The 19,042-nt window shown below is 49.6% G+C and overlaps 7 protein-coding genes across 7 annotated transcripts; 3 read left to right on the top strand and 4 right to left on the bottom strand.

The window, feature by feature from the left end:
• Positions 1-2,784: 2,784 nt before the first annotated feature.
• On the bottom strand, positions 2,785-5,068 carry VFPPC_01376 (eukaryotic peptide chain release factor GTP-binding subunit; the record flags this gene model as incomplete). The annotated part of the gene is made up of 3 exons (XM_018281215.1): positions 2,785-2,841; positions 2,914-4,667; positions 4,729-5,068. 3 exons carry the CDS (start codon positions 5,066-5,068, stop codon positions 2,785-2,787), a joined length of 2,151 nt encoding a protein of 716 aa, XP_018149812.1.
• Positions 5,069-5,832: 764 nt separating this feature from the next.
• VFPPC_01375 (RanGTP-binding protein) lies at positions 5,833-7,776 on the top strand (the record flags this gene model as incomplete). Its single annotated transcript, XM_018281214.1, has 3 exons — positions 5,833-6,012; positions 6,064-6,098; positions 6,147-7,776. The coding sequence occupies 3 exons, from the start codon at positions 5,833-5,835 to the stop codon at positions 7,774-7,776; spliced, it is 1,845 nt and encodes a 614-aa protein (XP_018149811.1).
• Positions 7,777-8,908: 1,132 nt separating this feature from the next.
• Positions 8,909-9,357, top strand: VFPPC_13067 (fungal calcium binding protein domain-containing protein; the record flags this gene model as incomplete). Its single annotated transcript, XM_022428859.1, has 4 exons — positions 8,909-9,047; positions 9,106-9,171; positions 9,235-9,284; positions 9,334-9,357. 4 exons carry the CDS (start codon positions 8,909-8,911, stop codon positions 9,355-9,357), a joined length of 279 nt encoding a protein of 92 aa, XP_022284738.1.
• A 208-nt stretch (positions 9,358-9,565) lies between these two features.
• VFPPC_13066 (JmjC domain-containing protein) lies at positions 9,566-10,597 on the bottom strand (the record flags this gene model as incomplete). Its single annotated transcript, XM_018290843.1, has 1 exon — positions 9,566-10,597. One exon carries the CDS (start codon positions 10,595-10,597, stop codon positions 9,566-9,568), a length of 1,032 nt encoding a protein of 343 aa, XP_018149809.1.
• Positions 10,598-11,406: 809 nt separating this feature from the next.
• VFPPC_13065 (casein kinase II beta subunit) lies at positions 11,407-12,523 on the top strand (the record flags this gene model as incomplete). The annotated part of the gene is made up of 2 exons (XM_018290842.1): positions 11,407-11,565; positions 11,651-12,523. The coding sequence occupies 2 exons, from the start codon at positions 11,407-11,409 to the stop codon at positions 12,521-12,523; spliced, it is 1,032 nt and encodes a 343-aa protein (XP_018149808.1).
• A 699-nt stretch (positions 12,524-13,222) lies between these two features.
• VFPPC_15349 (PAB-dependent poly(A)-specific ribonuclease subunit PAN2) lies at positions 13,223-17,342 on the bottom strand (the record flags this gene model as incomplete). The annotated part of the gene is made up of 11 exons (XM_022428963.1): positions 13,223-14,081; positions 14,138-14,351; positions 14,408-14,810; positions 14,874-15,172; positions 15,227-15,477; positions 15,541-15,957; positions 16,016-16,602; positions 16,663-16,789; positions 16,848-17,023; positions 17,082-17,189; positions 17,322-17,342. The coding sequence occupies 11 exons, from the start codon at positions 17,340-17,342 to the stop codon at positions 13,223-13,225; spliced, it is 3,462 nt and encodes a 1,153-aa protein (XP_022284737.1).
• Positions 17,343-18,040: 698 nt separating this feature from the next.
• On the bottom strand, positions 18,041-18,927 carry VFPPC_01373 (methyltransferase domain-containing protein; the record flags this gene model as incomplete). Its single annotated transcript, XM_018281213.1, has 2 exons — positions 18,041-18,727; positions 18,796-18,927. 2 exons carry the CDS (start codon positions 18,925-18,927, stop codon positions 18,041-18,043), a joined length of 819 nt encoding a protein of 272 aa, XP_018149806.1.
• Positions 18,928-19,042: the final 115 nt, after the last annotated feature.

Genomic DNA, 19,042 nt, shown 5'->3' with positions numbered 1-19,042 from the left:
GACTCCCCTCCCAGTCTACTTTCAGCAAATTTTCACCTTACTCCCGAACATGGAGTCCATCTCTCGTAACAGAAAATAGAAGCACACACACCAGACACTAACCAGCCACCCGCTTGTTTGTGGGGAGAGTAAACGACACCCGGTTCTCTGGCTGGCACCAAGCTACTGTGCTCCTTGACCCCCCAGTCCATCATTTCTAGCCAGGCCACATGACCTGCAGAGATTCTCTGATTTTCTCCATTTCCACGACAACGTCTGGAATTGAATTGAGAGGAGACGTCGGACATGGTAGCCCGGAAATGGCTTTATTTTGGCAACTCTTCCGAATATTGATTGACCCCTGTGCACTTATTTCCATTTGCACTTTCGTATCTCCTGGCTGAGCCTCTTTCCGCGGAGGCAGCCCATCCTTCTGGGTGTTGGACCATGCAAGTGGAAAAGAAGATTGAAGGCACACGCCCCTCCTGGGTCCAGGTACCAGCTTTGGCAACTTGGCATGAGAATGGCTGCATGTCGAAGCGTCTGGTATGACTGGTTTCCTAAAGTATGACTGTTTTTTTTGTTATTTATCGTGCTATGCCAAGCCGTTTATCGTATTTTTCTGTGGCCAATTTATCGCCCCCGAGAAGTAAAATTTTGAAGAAAAAAAAAATCGTTCATATTGCCATGCGTGAACTTGCAATGAAATACAACATGCACATGTACTCCATCCATGCACCTCCCAGCAACCATGCATATCCTTCCATCGACGGAGTACTCACCTTCAATCCTCCCGCACCAGCCCGATCCCAGCCCTCAAAATCAGGTACCACCCCAACATCCCGTCAACCGTCACCGCAAAATCACACACTTCCACATATCCATCAGAACAAATGGATCCCTTCAATTGCAAAACACAAAATGCAGAGTCTCGGCTCCACGGCAAAAAAACTACATGCCCCCACATGATTGGCTGGATCGCCGCTGACAACGCTGTTCCGACTTTCTCCGGCTTCAAGAGCCCATCGTCATGACCTTTTCGGCTCAAGAAATGAGTATCGGAAGTGAAAAAAGTACAAGTAAAGAAGATTCATTTTGAAAAATACGTCTATCGACACGCCCGCAGATATCTGGAAATGATATGTAAAGTGTGCATGAGTAAAGTTGGGCACCCAGGTGATGTGTATTTTTGCATATGCCAACCCTCCCTCTTTGGGCAGCTATCCATCCCATCTCAGCATGCAGGCTAGCCGTCTTTTCTCAGCAAGTACACGGCAAAGACTCCGGTATCTGCTGACGGGTTGACGCGCAAATGTACATTGCATATCGTACAGAAGAACGGTGTAGTCCAACCCCTGACCATGGCCAACCGCATACCACATCCAACACGCACAATCGCAATGTCCTTTCGCAAGGCACCTCATTGGACGTGCTCTTCCGCTACACACCCTCTGCCTTTCCGTGCCGCGTTCATCATATTCCTTTCGGGAGGCAGGAGTTTTCTTTCACCACATGTAGCAAGGTTTCCAATGTGCAAGGTGTCCCTCAAAATCAGCACCAGAAATTTTAGAAATTTCGCTTCAATCGCCATTCAACACTCACCTACACCCAGCTTCACAATCCGTCCAAAAACTCTCTCTCCCTTTAAAAAATTCCCCCCAATTTAACCAACGGAAATCTGCACAATTCATCGCATACCTTCCGAATCCGTCCCCCTTCCGGCCACGCCCATTCTGGCCGCCGTCTCCACAATCGGGCGTCCAAATCTCCACTCGCTGGCGCCGTTCCGTGTCGGGCTCGGAGAGTGGATCCCAGTTACTTGACCTTGGCTCTGTGCTTTTTTGCATAGCGGGCAGAAGGGGGGCGTGCTTCTGTGGGTTGTGCATTGGCCGACACGTGAAAGTCCCGGTTCTTTTTCGTCCAATTTTTTTGCAATTGCACCTTGTTGACGTGGGACATTGTGGTCATGAAATTTTGGGTGGTTCTTGCAACAGTAATCTTGGTTCCCCTCCATGTCCCACGTTTGGGGCTTCCCCACACACTTGACCAGGCCGGAAGTGCCATTTTCTTGACGCACGTCACGATGCTGGTTTTGTGTGTCATTGTACCTGTCCTTGGAGTAGCATGTCTTGGTACTGTCGCAACCGCACTTGTGCCACAGCATTGAAGGCCTGCACACGCCCGCTTCCCTGGAAGAGCCGCATCCCGTGTCCTTCCGTGTCGTATCTGTACTGTTGCTCGTCGCTTGCTGGTCGTAGATACGAAGCGTATTTGCGAACAAGTCCGGCTCATCACCTGTCACACCAGCCTTCTTCAATACAGGCTGTCAGCACATAGACGCTCGTCACCATTGGCTACCCATTTCACAATACCTGGTATCTTGTGCACATCTGCTGCAATCCACGTCTTGGCCGTCGTTATCTTGCATCTTCCCTATCAAGGTATCGCTCAGTACTGGAGGGAATAGCTTTCATCTTTTTTTCGAGGCCATCCATCTAACGCTTGAGATCGTCGTATGCTATCTACGGAAATCCGCTTCTCCGCCTCCGTTAAAAAGGCTATCTTGCTCCCCATGTCTCCGATGACCTTTATTCCACCCGCCGGCATTCTTTCGTCAAAGATACGGCTTTGCTCGACGCTATTCAGAGTCTATTTGACTTGCACACTCATGAATTTTTGCCTTTTCTCCCTTCCGAATCCAGCCGTCTCCCTCCTCTTCCCTCTGAAACCAAGCATGGAGTCCGGGGACATCTCGTGACTTCATCAATGCAGAGTTAATGATTGCATCCTATAGGTTAGCTTCATTTACTCTGAGCCTTCGGTAATCAGCTTAGTGATCTTGCCAATGGCAATTGTTTGGCCCTGTGATAGACAAGTGTTATTAGCCTCAGTTCAACTCGTCTGTAAGCTTTGTAATGATAATGCAATACGTACCTGGTCACGAAGAGTGAAACGGCCCATCTGGGGATAATCATCAAACTTCTCCACGCAAACAGATCCAGCGCCACCAATCACTTGCATGCGTGCAATGATGCTGTCTCCCCTCTTGGCATGTGTAGGAGGGTTCTTGCTCTTTCTGTTGGTACCCTTCTGCAGCTTGTGCAACAAAGCCGCAAAAGTGACTTCTTCAATGGCAGAGTGAACGTGCAAAACACAATTGAACCCAGAAGTCAAGATACTCTTCAAGTCCAAGATACGAATCTGTGCCTCAAACTCAGCCACACAGTGGACGAGTCTCTTTGGCGAGCAGAGCACGAATCCAGGCAAAATGTCTTCCTCTTCCACGCCCTTGAGACGCATTCGCACTTGGTCACCGCACTGCAGAATCGAGACTTCATCCTCTTGCTCGCCGTAAAGCGCAGACACTTCCACATTCTGCTTGCGAGGCATCATAACGAGAGTCATGCCCTTCTTGACAACACCAGCCTCAATCTTGCCATCAACCATAGTGCCCATATCTCGGTATTTGGCATTGACGGGCATCATGAATGGTGCGTTAATCTTGCGTTCAAGAGCATTCATGCCGTCCAGATACTCGAGCAGAGATGGGCCCTCCCACCATGGAGCAATGTCCTTGGGCAGGCGATCCTTGATATTCAGGGAGGATTGCGCGGCAACAGGCATGAAAAAGACATCCGTCTTCAAGTTGTAGCCTGTGCCTTTCAGGAATTGAGAGAGCTTGGTGGTGCATTCCGTATAGCGCTCCTTAGACCACTCGACCGTAGCGTCATCCATTTTGTTGATGACGACAATCAACTTGTTCACACCCTGTGTCTTGGCAAGCATAGCATGCTCACGGGTCTGTCCTCCACGTTCGAAACCAGTCTCGTATTCACCCTTACGGGCGGAGATGACCAAAATACCAACGTCAGCCTGCGAGGCTCCTCCAATCATGTTGGGCACATAGGTCTTATGCCCAGGGGCGTCCAGAATACTGTATCTTCGCTTTTCGGTTTCGAAGAAACCTCGACCAACTTCGACAGTCTTGCCCTTGGATCGCTCTTCCTTGGTCAAGTCCATGACCCATGACAGATACCAAGACTCTCGGCCGAGATCCTTTGCTTCTCTCTTGTATTTGTCCATCGTTCTCTCATCAACCATGCCGGTGGTCCAGAGAATAGAACCGCCCAGTGTAGACTTGCCGGCGTCGACGTGACCAATGAAAATAATGTTGACATGTTCCTTTCCGTAGACTTCCTTCAGAGTTTCGTCATCAACATCGGCGGCTTGTTCCTTGCTGACAGCGTCGGCTTCGCGCTGGGCTTTCTTCTCCCCAGGACCAGAAGGGCTCGACCTCCCAGACGATGGAGTTGGTGACGTCCTGCCAGAAGACTTGCCTGATGAGGCGGCCTTCCCGGCCTTCTCGCCAGTCTTCTCGATGGCTTTGGCGGCAGTGGCTTTCTGTCCTGCCTCTGGCTTGTTCGATGGCTCGCGTTTCGCCTCTTCCTTGTCTTTATTTGGCGTCGATGTTCCTCCAATCGAAAGCACCTTAGCCTTAGGCTTGGGAGCCGAAGTATCGCCACCAATGCTGAGAACCTTGGTTCCACCCTCCTTGGTTAGAACCTTGGGGGCAGCTGGTGCGGCTGCGGCTGCGGCTGCGGCTGCGGGAGCAGAAGGGGCAGCTGTCTGCGCAGGTTGCTGCTGCTGGCCCTGACCTTGCTGTTGGCCGTACTGGGGATAACCGCCAGCTAGATGGAATAGTTAGCTTTGTATTCATCAGGCCACTCAAAATAGCTCCAAACCGCATACCATATCCCTGATTATAACTCTGGCTGAAGCCACCGCCATATCCTCCTTGCTGATTGTACTGGTTGAATCCTTGCTGTTGCTGTTGCTGCTGACCGTACTGAGGATAATAGCCCTGCTGGTAGTATTGCTGCTGCTGATACTGGTTGGCAAAACCACCACCGTATGCTTGACCGGGCTGGAATGACTGGGCACCAGGCTGGAAGGAGGAGGCACCAGGGCGGAATCCTCCTTGTTGGCCCTGGCCCTGCCCAGCGTTCACATTGAGTTGCTGCTGCGCTCTCCGAGAAAGATTCTCGTCCTGAGCAGAAGGATCGTCTTCCCACGAGTTGAGATTCGACATTTTAACGAGCTAGCGACGAAAAATTGCTTGAAGAATGGTCTTCGGCGGGTCCGCAAACAGAAAAATGTCCGCGCAAACACGTCTAAATATTGCCCTTCGTTGTCGGCGGGCGTCGCTGCCTGATGAGTCTCAAGTTAGATCGTTGGTATCTTAGCTGTGACTCAAACGACTTGGAACGAGCTTCGCCTCTTCGGATTGTCGTAGGGCGAGGTTCTAGGCGTCAGAGCGATCTCTCGAGATGATCGGGCCTGTATATCGTTCCGCCTGATTGCTTTTGGTGGAGGTTGTGAAAATTCGAGCCCCACCAAATGACGCGGGAAGAGGTTGCAGGTGGAGGGGTTAGCACAGTACATGTTCAATCTGAACGCACACTGTCTTAATCCTGGTTTTGCTGCCTTGACATGCCACTAGTTCACAACTCTAATGACTCAATTGTTGAATTGTGCGAACCAACCAGTCCTGTGAGATGTGCCAATTTGATATTCAGGGGTATGCAACGAAGCAGGCAGCCAGCCCATTTTGACCATATACCCAGGCCACTCTACACCAGGCACATGGACGGGAGGGGCAGAGAGCAATACTCGCACTGTCCGCATTTGTTTACTTAGTGAAATGTTCAATTCGACCATTCACTGAAGATTCACTGCTAGCAAGAAAATGATGTCCCATCTGTTTTTCTCCCTTTACTCGTTACTTCATTCTTCTACACTAATGTTCTCGAATTTCTCCAACCGTGGCCAAGCCGCCACCCTTGAATCGATACCATGGACCAATTCCTAGCCCTGATTGGGATGCAGGCAATGAGATACGCTGTGCGGTCCGGCATTGTCTTGACCTCAAACTACGCACTGGATCAATGTTCCAGGCTTGTAAAAAAGGTCGATGATCGAAGATTGGAGAAAGAATTGGCATCACTACAAAAGTTGCTTGAATGCAAAATCAAGGTGATCCCTCATGCTGAAGGCAACTGTATTGTTTTATTCTGACAGTGGTAGATTATTTCTCCAGCTATCGACCTTATTGAGTTGAAGTAAGCTTTCCAAACGTGCCAGGACGAATTTAGTCTAATATCATGCAGGTCTGGCAGAGGAAATGTCTTTCTGGAGTCAGCCGTTCCAGTCACCAAGTCACTCCACCGACGAATCGTGTCGCTAGGAAGAGATGTGGAAGATGCTATGGCGACAATCAGCGGTTCCGAGCCTACCACTGGTCGGATAAGAATTTCAAAGCATTCAGAGAAGCATTTGTTAAAGGTTATTGCCGATATGAAGAGCCTCCTGGATCGTATTGATCGAGATATTCCGCTGCTGCAACTGGCCATTACCGCCTCAGGGGAAACACTGTCCACCTCGCTCCCTCCTACAATATCTCCGTCTAGGCTACTTCAAGCCAGTACATTTATTGCAATGGGGGACTCTCTGTTTGCGCGAGGCTCGAAAGAGCCAGTGCAAATTGGGCCAACTTTCAGTCTATCGTTGTACATGTTGTTCCTCGCCCACACGGCGCCAAATGGTGACAACAGAGACTCATGGGATAATTATACGAATAATTATGGGTTGGACGAAAATTATCGAAGGCCAATATGGCAAGAGGTCATGCACAAAGTTACGGCGCGCCTCTATCGCTATAATCAGAACTGGGTAATACCACGCCACCACCTACAAGGCAGTGACCGGAACAGCAGCACCAATTGTCAAGAATATCACTATTATTTGGATCTCATAGAAGATCTCAATGATGGTCGCCTACATCATGATAATGAAACTGGCATTCCCCACAGAGCAGGATGCTTACCAAGTCGACAGGAACGCATTCCGACTCACCAATTCTCAAAAATATTCTACACCGACACAGGGAAGCTCCTCAACATTCGAAATACCACAGAGGAAGGAAATCGACCGGTTTTGCTTCTCAAGCGAGACGCAAACGCTGCAACGCAAGAACCAACCAAAGTCGAGTGTCCAACAGGGTCGCCCCGTACAGGTGAAAGAGGCGATAGTGCCAAACAGAAGGATTCTGACGAAGATCAAGATCTTGTCGATATGCAAATACATCACGAAATCCATAATACCGTATTAAATCAAAGTGAAGGAAAGGCCACTGCCTTCTCCAATTTGCCAAACCATCTTGATCCGGAATGGCTAGCCTTGGAGATGTTTGTGGAAGATGTTGATGGCGGAGAGGAGAGCGAAGGCGACGAGGACACCAACACTTCCAGAATTGATTGCAAAGAAGACTCGCATATTATCGACGACACTGGTATCGACGACACTGGTATCGACGACACTGGTATCGACGACACTGGTATCGACGACCTTGCGAATTGCTCTCTCGATAAGGCTACCCAGTGCTTATTGGATTCTTCGCTCTTGACCGAGATGGCGGAGTGCTCTATCCAAGAAAATGCAACCGTCCACCAAGACCAAGTCGCCGATATTTCTCCCCACCAAAAGCAAAGTCAAGACGCAGTCGCACCACCCTTCAGCGCCGTGACAACATCACTGTCGCTCTTAGAGATGATGATACGGCTGGTAGGACTCCAAGAGTTTCAGCAGATGTCTCACTTGTCAATCCCAGATCATATTTTGACATTCTTTCTAGAGGAGACGTCTACAACCGGGGTCGCCGGTTCCCAAAGAGAAAAGTTACGCAGGGAGACAAAACAGCGGGTTGGGTTCGATCCATATACGGACGATTCAGCCACCTGACTGGGACTTTCGAATTTCATCCCTAGTTAGAGTTAATGCTACGGAGCATGCAAAAGCTTTCTTGGTTCCTTGATTCTAAAACATTTCTGTAAATACCAAAGACACGACGTACTTACAATGGCCATTGCTTTCTCGTGCCGTCTTCTCATTCGTTCTGTCTCAAAGTAACACAGCCTATTCGCAGATGATTATCCGACCACCGGCTAAGCCGTGAATCCCTTCTGAGACTGCACAAGCCACATATTCTCGTATCATGTCATGACGAAGTCACGTAGAGTACAGCCTGTGGTCCAATGTGTTTGAACATATCCAAGTATACACTAACACAGCCCAATATGCCTCAGCACACAAGGCGATATACGATACCTTTCCCAGTTCAAATACTTCTGACCCCCCACTGTACATACAACTGATGTCTCGCGGATACAGCCTGTGTCATGATGCTGAGAAACCGTTTGTAGTATGAATTGCCCCGTGCATTCTAGCAAATCCATTCCAAAAGCAGCAACGAAAATGTAAGACTGGTTTCTCTTTTTTACGACTACGAGTCCCAAACCGATGAAGCGGTTCAGTGAGACACTCATGCCCTTACCGTCTTGACTTGTCCCAGCCCATCACCGCGTCTCAAAGTTCAGCTTCTGAAGAGAGTCAGCCTTACAGATGTATTCCGCCGAAAAATGTGAGGACAGACTAGGCTAAGTGTATTTTTGGCCCCCTTGGCCGTGCTGCCTACGATAAAAAATACCTCATGAAACAGTGGTATTTGCGAGTCTCCAGCCTTCGGTCAGCATCCTACCTTTGCAAGAAGCATAAGACATGATTCACTCCTAGCAGGCTGAGACGCTGCCTTCTTCTTTTTGCCTATCTTCCTACGGAACATGAGTCTGAATCAGGGTTTTGAGTTCGTTCAGTAAGCTCGGAGTAACTTGTTTCTTGCATTATGCGCCGCCTCACCGACACAGGACTATCATCGTGAAAGGCAATATGAACCCTTCACGATGGTGTATTCAAGTGCATAAATAAATGTCTTCCGACCGCCATCTCAATGCATTTATTCTCATCAGCACACATCACTCTTCTTATCCAACAGCATAACTCTTCACCTCAGCAACGACATCAACATCCCGCCATCATGCAGCCCTCATTCTTCGTCCTCATTTCCTCTGCAGTCCTCGCATACGCCGCTCCTACGGCCGTATCTCTCCAAGGTGTCCAGCAAAGCGCCACGGCATACATGCAGGCTGCACAGGCTAACGGATGCAACTGGGTCGGTGAGTTAAATACAATGAATTGTGATGATACATGCTTCCAGAATTCTAATGTCTGTAGCTTGCATCTCTTCACTTGCAGCTTACACGGCGGCTTGTGGTGCTGCCGCCCTGGAGGGTGGTTTGAGTAAGTCTGCGCGCCCAGTTATGAGGAGTTGTATGGAAGACCGTACTAATAGACTACCTATAGACCCTATTGCTGACATTGCTTGCGCTGCTTCTATTGGCAGTACCGGAACTGTAAGTGAAATCAGCTGTGTGACGAGGGGATTCGCTCTAACTGAAGTAGGGTCCATGCACGTCTTGCTTTTGATGGGTCTAGTAACACTGCTGTGTGTTGGTTGAGGGATAGGATCAGAATTGCGCAACTCGGTGCTGAATGCCGTAACTCGCTGCATGTGCCAGGTACTTGCGGTATTTCCTTGATAGTGAATGAAGAAGTTGTCATCCATATTTGCCGTTGGCATCACGGACCACAATGCTGTGACTGGTGAATTGGTTCTCATGACTTCTATTTCCGTCTACCTAAACCACCAGTTCACAGAAGCGTTGAGTCCCCCGTCAGACTCTACACTCTTGACAGAATGCCACCAACCGTCAGGAATGAAGAGCGCGTCGCCAGCGTCGAGCTCGACTTCATGCATCTCATCTGGCGGTGATTCATTCTCCCAGACAGCGTCATGCAGCGCCTTTCGTTCCTCGCCTTGCATCATATCAGTCGTCCGTATGCGACTGTTGCCCTGCTGCCTTATTTGGACCTGGACTTCGAAGAAAAGTCTGTCGCCGAGCTTAGGCGGTAAGAGACGTACGACCTTCTGACTGTGCAATTGGCAAAACAGATTCGGGTTTGGGTCCCTATGCAATGGCGTATACGTTGGCTCCGTGCCCAACCAAATGGATGAGCTGTAAATGTCGCCTTTTCCCGCACGCTTAACAACTTCCGGTACTGGTAGATCGTCTTGCATGGGTTGAGGCAGGTCAGGGAGAGCGGACTGGGCAATGTATACGTGCAAAGGGTGTGTAGTAGTTGGGTCTCGAGATGCGTTGAATTCCAGAGCCTTGATGAGAAGCTTCAAGGGCGCATATAGTTGAAAGAAAGTCTGGTCGGTTCCTTCGGTCACTGCCGATTGCAGGATTCCGGCCATTATTTGATCAGTCATTTCTGAACTGGTCATGAGTGTATTCTGGAAGTCTGAGACGGCATCTTGTTTCCCCGGAGATTTGATCAATTCGTAAGGAAATGGCCATTCTTGGAACTTTTGCACCAACGCCGGAGCAAATGGATGGTGGGTTTGTTGAGAGCCATGGGATGTGGAAGGTCTAGTGAACCATTTAACGAATGCTGGTAGATGGGAGGTTGGTGAGCCTGCATCGCTAGGGAAGAAGTATGGTTTCTGTGGTTTCAGGGCTTTCTGTTGAAATGCTTGGACATCTGGGTGTCCATGAGATGAAGGAGAAGCGGCCCCGACATGTAATAGGGTTGGTGAAGAATATCGTAGAGAAGTGTGAAGCTGTCGCCTACACACGTTGGTGAAGAAGGTTCGCTTGTTCATGGCGCATGCAAAATTACCGTTGTGAGAGATGAATGCGGAATAAATATATATAATACCGGCAGTATACAGTACAAAGCATTAAAATGAAATAAATTAAGAATTACCTGCCATTTCTCCCCATGGTCGATACTTTAACCTGATGTGTGTGAGATGATGTGTATGATGTAATTACATATGTGCCCTGACTGGGTGTTCATATCAGGAGTTCGGAATCCGGCAAAACCTGATCACCGGCGGCCCAGGCAGGGTTAGGTGGCCGGGCAGCCAGGGGAACCAGGGAACGACCCAGACGCAATACCCACTTACTTGCTCATCCAGTCCATCCATTTGATGCATTTGATCCATCCCACCAGACTGGGCAGACCAGGACAGACCAGGACAGACCACACCAGACCAGACCACAGAGTACCACCACATAGTGCCAACCGCTGCGCACGCACTACAACTGCTAGTACTATTGTCAAATCACAGCTCCTCCAAACCTTTCGCGCAGATCAAACGGCTGGCCGGCATCAGTATCCAGAAGCCTTAACCTAACGACACCAGGCCCTCCGTCCGGCACAAACACAACATCGATCTCGCGACCCTGATCCCGACCGCCCTTCTCGCCGACGCCCTTCTCCTGTCTGCTGCGGCTGCAGTACGCGTGCCCTTTACCACCCCGCCTCAATCCCGTTGAATCCTGGGCTTGTGGGTTGTCGAGATCTGCCCCTCCATCGCATCATCCATCCCGCGTCCTTTGTCGTTGTTTTTTCGTTAGTAGTCGTCTCATTGACGAGTGGCCATTGCGGCCATCCCGAACATTTGCCATGTCTACAGACTCGGGCGCGCCAGAGTCGTGGATCTCGAGCTTTTGTGCTCTGTTAGGGCACGAGTATTTCGCCGAGGTATCAGAGGAGTTTATCGAAGATGACTTCAACCTGACGGGTCTCCAGACCCAGGTGGCCATGTACAAGGAAGCATTGGAGGTATGTATCAGGGGGGCTCCTGCGAATTTCGCCGAGCGAGCAAAAAAAATTATGACGGCTGCTAACTCGTTTCCGCCTTTTCCAGATGATCCTGGATGTAGAGCCAGAGGACGACGAAGACGAGGAAGACGAGGAAGAGGAAGAAGATGATAATGAATCAGGCCTGGGGGATGGCCAAGAACGAATGGGTGGCCGACCAGGCGAGCGAAGACACCACAGCAGAATGGCCAGCGACCTATCCGTCATCGAGTCCTCAGCAGAGATGCTCTACGGCCTCATCCACCAACGTTTTATATGCTCACGCGCTGGTATCCAGCAGATGAGTGAAAAATACGAGCTCGGCCACTTTGGTTGCTGCCCACGGACCAACTGTGAGCAAGCAAGGACATTGCCAGTTGGCCTATCCGACATACCAGGCGAGGATACCGTCAAATTGTTCTGCCCATCTTGCTTGGACGTCTATGTCCCTCCAAACAGCAGGTTCCAAACCGTAGACGGAGCGTTCTTCGGCCGCACCTTCGGCGCCCTGTTCCTCCTCACCTTCCCCGAGTACGACCTTACTAAGAGGGGTCCCGACGTTCTCTCTACAGTAACCTCGAGAATAACGGCTGACGAGGAGCTTGTCAACGGCATGTACGCCAAGAATATTGCACCCAACCTAGGACCCGGCCACATCTACCATCCCAAAATCTACGGCTTCAGAGTTTCAGAGCGAGCCCGGTCCGGGCCCCGCATGCAATGGCTACGTGACCGGCCCACCGATGTAAACGAACTGGATGAATCACGCATCTACGCTGAGCAATGCGCCGAGTCTGAGGATGACGACGAATCTATGAACATGAATGGACGAGCAATTGTTCGTCGGCGACCACCCGGCAACGCTCGTCTCCGCCAACGACAAAACCAAAACGGTAGTCCCATGGCTCTATCAACAAACGGTGCCGAATCTGAGCTATAGGAAAGCCACACACCATCTGTCTCTCTACTAGGAGAAGAGTAAACTTCCCACATCCTTCAAATCTCCAACGGGATGCAATCCTCGGAGCCAAGGTTGACGATAATTCCCTCATTGCTCCGGAGGCAGCCTTTCAACCTCAACTCCGCTAAGAGCAGTGGACAATCCAACCCCGATGCGGCCAAGATGTTTACTTGCAAGTTCTCCTACAGCGGAAAATAAAATCCCACTCCTCAACCTTAGTGGCATATGCATAGACGGCGTTGGAGTTGGCATCGTTGAGTTACTACCATTTTTCGTCGTGGAGCCATACGGACTGTTGAAAAGAAAAACAATTAGGATCGCCTGCATGCTGGGAGTCTGTGTCTGGATTTGACTGCGCTAAACTGTTGAATTGGGCCGTGTCAGAGTGGTATAGGAGCACATTGCACGTTTAGAAAGTGGAAAAGACGCTTGCGAGATACTTTGTTGAATAGCTGCGCATGGGGTATTGTCTCTGTTTTGTTTTGGAGGGGATCTGCGAGACTACGTACGTACAATAGAGCCATGAGATGCACGGGGCACTGACTTTTATAAAACATCACACATATTTACGCCCACATTTTATGATGCTACAGTTTATTCGCTCTGTTTCTGTGACTTGATGTAAACACGCTTACAATTGTACTTCTTACTTGTAGCCAAAAAAATCACAACCAATTTCTATCGTAAGGGCGATCCCTTCCCCGGCGTCCAGCTCGTTCCACCGCCAAACCCTGACCCAGGCGCCATCCCTATAATCTTCCTCACGGGCGTAGACGGTCCCGGCATAGAGCTGTCTACAGGTAAAGGCGGGGTATCCGTCCTTTGCACACCCAAGTCATCCTTCCGCGGAGGTTTGAAGTTGACATCCCTGCCTGCGCGGTAAATATCCTGCAGCATAGTCTCTAGAATACCGGCGTCTTCAAACTCGAGGTACTTCCTGTACAGTTTGAGTGCTGTTCGCGAATCTTCAATCGAGTCGTGTGTTTCCAATTGAATGTCCTCCTTTAGCAGGTACCACGCCAAGAAGGCGAGGGAGAGTTTGCGAAGCCGCGACTTTAGGAAGAACAGGTCAATCGTGTCGATGATTTGAGACCTGGGAACGTGGATGTTGATGACACGGAAATCTTGCTTGAGACCGTGGCCGAGGAATTTGCAGCCTAGGTTGAGGAGAACCCAGAGTTTCTTGTAGGCGAGTTTCAGGGGTAGTAGGCTGTGTTTGGAAATTCGTGGATCAAGATCTTCCTCCGTGATTCCCGAGTAGGACGTTAGGTAGTCGACAATGGGCTCTTGTATGGATATATAGTCGTCGATGAAAGGGAGCCCCTCGTTCTCGCCTTGTCCTCGTACAACCGATGTTCGTGCCAGTGCATAGACAATGGGCCTGATTGTCTCCCGCTCTCCGTCAGAGTTCATCTCGATTTCGGGCTGCCGTATGGCCACGAACTCGGTGTCTAGGGCTATGATAGTATCCGGGCCAGGACGTTCTGTGTCCGCATTCAGAAGTTGATACGTTTTATTGTCAGAATTGGGGTTTGGGCTGCGGTTCAAAGGTCAGCATTGGCAGTTCTGCTCGCACCGCGTAGAGATACATACTTCAAATCGTGATAGAGAATCGAGGTATCCAACTGATCCTTCCAAGTTGTGTCGATTTTGTTGTTGGCTTCTTTCATTTGGAATGCTACAACACTAGGGACTTTCCACGACGTATTGAATGTAAGTGCCTCTTCAGTGCTGACGGATCGTACCAAGAAGTCGTTGAACAGATGCCATTGACTGTGTCCAGGCGCTTCCTGCTCAGCATGCGCAACTGTACGTCCAGTGGTTAGTAATATCCTGTTTCCACGTCATGTCAACAACACATACCATTGATCATGGATACCAGATGCGGCTTTTGCGTCTGACCGCCCTCGATGTTGATTGCCATTCCGATGAGTGAATATACTGTAATGTTATGTATGCCTCGCTGTAAGTGAAGTTTTAGGTCTTCGCCTTCATAACAAAAAAATTGACCTTGCTCGACGATTATTCCGATCTCCTCGGGAAGCCAGCCGGGAGTAGACCACAACATGCGATGGTCGTGGCTTGTGATTGCAGTATTGAGCATCAAAACAGCCGGGATGTTGTGGATTGTTTTTCTAGTAGCTATAGTTTGATAACGCTGGCAACGGCTACACCAGCCTTTAGAGGTGGTTTCTCTCTCAACGCTGCTCTTAAGTACTTGAGAGAAAGTTACCCGGGGCATTTTGGCGTTCCGTCCAGGAGGCTTCTGCGACATCATCATTAGCTTTTTCTTGGGGACCAATAGGCCAGAGTGCATCAGAGAACTAACGAATGGTGGATAGAGTAAGTCATTGACAAACGTGGAACCTGGTCTTGTATACTCGCTCCTACAATTCATGCATCGTATGGAGCTTGTGGCTGAGGTTGCAAGAATCTGCACGTTTGTCAGCGGCTGTACAGTGAGGGCTTTGCAGTAGGTATCACCAACTTGTTCCATAGTGGATGAAGTTGGCGAAATGCTCTTATAGTCAGAAACAATTTTATCCAAGAGGAATCTGGTTAACCCTTGCAGCATCACATTCAGGGACGAGCTATGGGAATCCTCTTCAAGAAGGCCAAGTGGTCCCGCTGCCAGTGGTCAGCAAGATGGTATGACGAAAAAAGAGCTGGCGGGTGTTTTACCTTGTGGGTGACTACTTAGTGTTCTCAACAGGTTCGTGGCTTGACAGATTGAGCCGTCTGCTTTTTGCAACATGTCGAAGAGAAAGCCCAGTTCGCACAGCAAGCAAATTTCGCCGACACATGCAGTAGCCGCATGCTGCAGGGCTAGGTTCCGCACAAGGGGAGTAAAGTGCATAATTTGGAGGAGTGAATTAGCGTAGGAGTTTGAAATATGAATTTCCAAGCCCGAGTAGCGAGATTTGTTGTAAAAACTGGTTTCTGTCAGCAAGTAGCCCAAGACAAAGCAAAATTGATATCACCGGTATTTAACTTACCCAAAGTCAAAGTCATCCACTCCGAACTTGCTGTACTTGATTTCAACATTACGGTACATAACTGGCACATCTGATTTCTTGCTTTCAACCTCGTTATCAGCTACTGGGCCAGAGGCATCGTCGTGCCTATCATCGGTGTTGAAATCAGATTTCGCAGACTCTCTAGCTTTCTCGCTTAGGAATTTTGGCGCCTTAAGACCAGAGTTTGCAGACTTGTGGCTGTTTCTGGTATCCTCTGCTTGGTTCCTGCGGAGTCCTCGCGTGTTGCGCCCATACAGCCCGAATTCGGTCGGCTTCAGACTCGCAATGAACTGGGGGTCAAATCGCACCGGAGGGGCGCCAACATCCGATACAAGGTCCGGCCATGCTGATGCTAATACTTCCCTATAATATGGCAACCCAACGGAATTAAGCGGACTACAGAAAAAGGTTAGCAAGTAATTTCGAGGCTTGTGCGAGCAGGATCCGTTCGTACGTCTCAGACGTCCACTCAATCTGAGGAGCATGATCCTCTGGCCCAGCAAAGTCTATCGGTGTAGGCAAGTCGACAAAATGCAGTTTTGTCGGTGAACCCCAAAGGTGGATATTGCACTCAGCATCAGTCAAGGCCATTGCTTCCCCAGACGGTGCAATTTCAAACATGCTGAGGTAGGTGAGAACATTTGCTTGCCGCATGTTCGTTGTGTTGGGATTCATTAGGTCGATTACGTGCATCTGGCCTGATTGAGACACCACAATGCTTGTTGTTAGCATCCTGGGATGCATGCGGACGTAGGCAGCTCCAGCAGGAAAGGGTATCGGCGCCATGGACGACATCTTTTTGATATCAAACACGTTCAAGAACGGGTCAAGCATGTACGTTTGGCCTTGTCGAAGCGAATAACCACAAGTGACAATGAAGTCATGTTGGGCATCCATGTCACTGATCAAAGCAGAGTGAGCATTCCAAGACTTGACCACTGCAAAGGACACGGGATCGAGGAGATTCACAGTGCCATTCTTGGTCGCCGCGCAAATATATCTTCCTCGTTTCATGATGGAGTATTGGTGTTCCGTTGCAATCTGTCAGCCCTGTAAGTTACGTGCATCAGCCTGGGACAAGCAAACAAGCCGCCGACTAACCTGCTTCACAACCTCGCCCTTATTAAGGTCGATGACTAGCATTGTGTCTTGCAACCCTGCAGCAATTATTTCGGCCGTCCCTTTCGAGGTAAAGCTCATACATCGTAGTTCCTTCATGTCGTCATGCCTTTTTGTGGGATATCAGCTCTTGTCTCGACGCGTTTGGTGCAGTGGCTCCCTCGTACTTGATATGCCACATAGGCGGTCCTCTCCTCTGTGCCATGTGAACATCTTTCGACCCCAGTACGACCACGCCTTTGTCGTTGACCAATATTTGTCGGACAGCTCCATCGGTCGAAAGGTGCGCTTTAAAAGAAGTGTATCGCTGTAATTCCGAACCAAGAAATGAGGTTACTCGACCCTACACCACCATCAGAATTGAAAACATCCCACTTCATTTATAACGTGATGGTCCCTACATAATCGTTTCCGGTCCATAGCAGTTCTTGGAAGGTGTCAAAAGTCATCGTGGTTACCGGTGTCGGCATCGCATGGACGCCCGGAGGCGGGAACGGAATGCGGGCAACCTGAGAGTAGTAGACATGTGTTAGCAAGCTGGCTGAGAGATGCAGTATCACAAGACTTGGAGCACAATGTCTCGGCACGTTGACATGTCAAGGAAAGCTGTGGACATTTGGAGATATGCCGTCAACACCAACCTCATCCCAGTCGCCATCCATTGTTGCTGGCTTGTCATTCTCTGAATGATCATAACTTGATGGTTAGCAATGCCTAGGAACCAGATGTGTCCCTCAAGGCTGCGCGATGCTGCCAAACACAATGCGCCAAGCACTGATGCTCATCGAACCCCGAGATATCAATGATGAAGGTCGGTCGGATGAGGTCAACTTCTCTGGTAGCGCGGACACGCGCATTGAGCTGTCGGATGTTGGAGCTATTTGGCGGGCGATTGGCGGGGCAATGCCTGGTGGCTCAAATGAAAGAGCACTTGAGAGGGTCCATCAACGTTTGGAAAGAGCTCCGCCATAACCATTGCGGCCAACCCGAAAGCACTCTAGAACTACCCTACAGCTTCGTTTGGATTGGGTTGTAACCAGCATCTTATGCAAGTTGAAGTTGAGTTCTAGCCTGCGATTGTTGAGTGAAGCCCTAGAGGATCAATTTTAATTTTTTTTGGAAAGGGGTCTCATGTGCGCGTGAGCATGAATTGGCCTGCTCTGCGTGCTCGGCATGTTGACTCGATCATGAATAGACAGTTGACCCTCAGGTTGCACTAGCAACCTCTGGGCCACGAAAACCAATATGCCAAGTTGTCTGCATCAAAGTATTCTACATAGCAGTATATCAAACAGCCCATCAAACTCCCAAACAGTACGAGTACAAAGTCTAATTTCGCTCTGGTTGCCTGCCAGCCTGGTTATGATATCTGGTGTACGGTGAAGTTTACTGGCTGAGCATCCTTTCCAACTCGTGCTAAATCCATAACCTTTTCGCCAACGGGTTCCATCTCCACTGTCCATTTGGTGTTGGTCAGGTCCCCAATATCGTCCCAAAGGCGTTGAAAGCTATTCTTATCATGGAGATATGGCGACATGCCTCCCAATGCGGATACACCAGGCCTGCTGGTGCCAATGTGTCGACCGTATATAAGAGCATTCCTGGTACCGTGTTTAAGAAACCCAACTAGGCGCTTACCAATATAGACCTGCTGAATCCAGTTGAACAGGTGGAAGAAACTGCCTGCATATATGATGGTAACCTTATGTAACAGCTGGTCTAGTCGGGTGTCATCCGGATCAAGCATGTCGCCGATGACGAAGGTTCCGCCGAAACCGTGTTGGTCCCGGAATAGATCATAGCCTATGTCAACAAACTTGGACTGCACGTCGGTTCCGAAGAGCTGAAGTCCCTGGACACCGTCATGACGAAGTTGTCGGAGAACCTGTCCCACGCAACAACCCAAGTCTAGAAAGGCGTCATTTGATCTGGGCACGTTGAGCCTGAACAGCACCTGTCGATAGCAGGGATCGTTTTGCTCGGTCAAGCGCAGAAATTTCCACCGCCCGACACACGGAAATCTTGATATCCTCCATGCATTCTCTCGCTTGCGATGGGGACGTTTCTTATTAGCGAACCAGGAAATTTTGTACGCCACGGTCAGAGCCCACTCACAACTCGCAAAATATGCTTGTCAATATCCCTCGCTGGTATCTTGCTGTAGCGGAGGAGAAGGTTGCGGATTGGACCGATATCGTCTGGTAGATCTGGAAGATAGGCCCAATTCTGCAGAGCGATGATATCCATCATGTGACGACCTGATTATGTGTGGCGGTTTGAGTTTGTTGAACTGCGAGCTTTTCCAATAAAGCCAACAGGGTTGTCTCAAGTGTCTGGTGTCCCGTTAGATGCCCTTTCCCAT

Source organism: Pochonia chlamydosporia, chromosome 1 (assembly GCF_001653235.2).
Source record: "Pochonia chlamydosporia 170 chromosome 1, whole genome shotgun sequence".
Taxonomy (NCBI): domain Eukaryota; kingdom Fungi; phylum Ascomycota; class Sordariomycetes; order Hypocreales; family Clavicipitaceae; genus Pochonia; species Pochonia chlamydosporia.
Note: the sequence above shows the minus strand (reverse complement) of the source record. Positions and strands in the feature narration are given on the sequence as shown.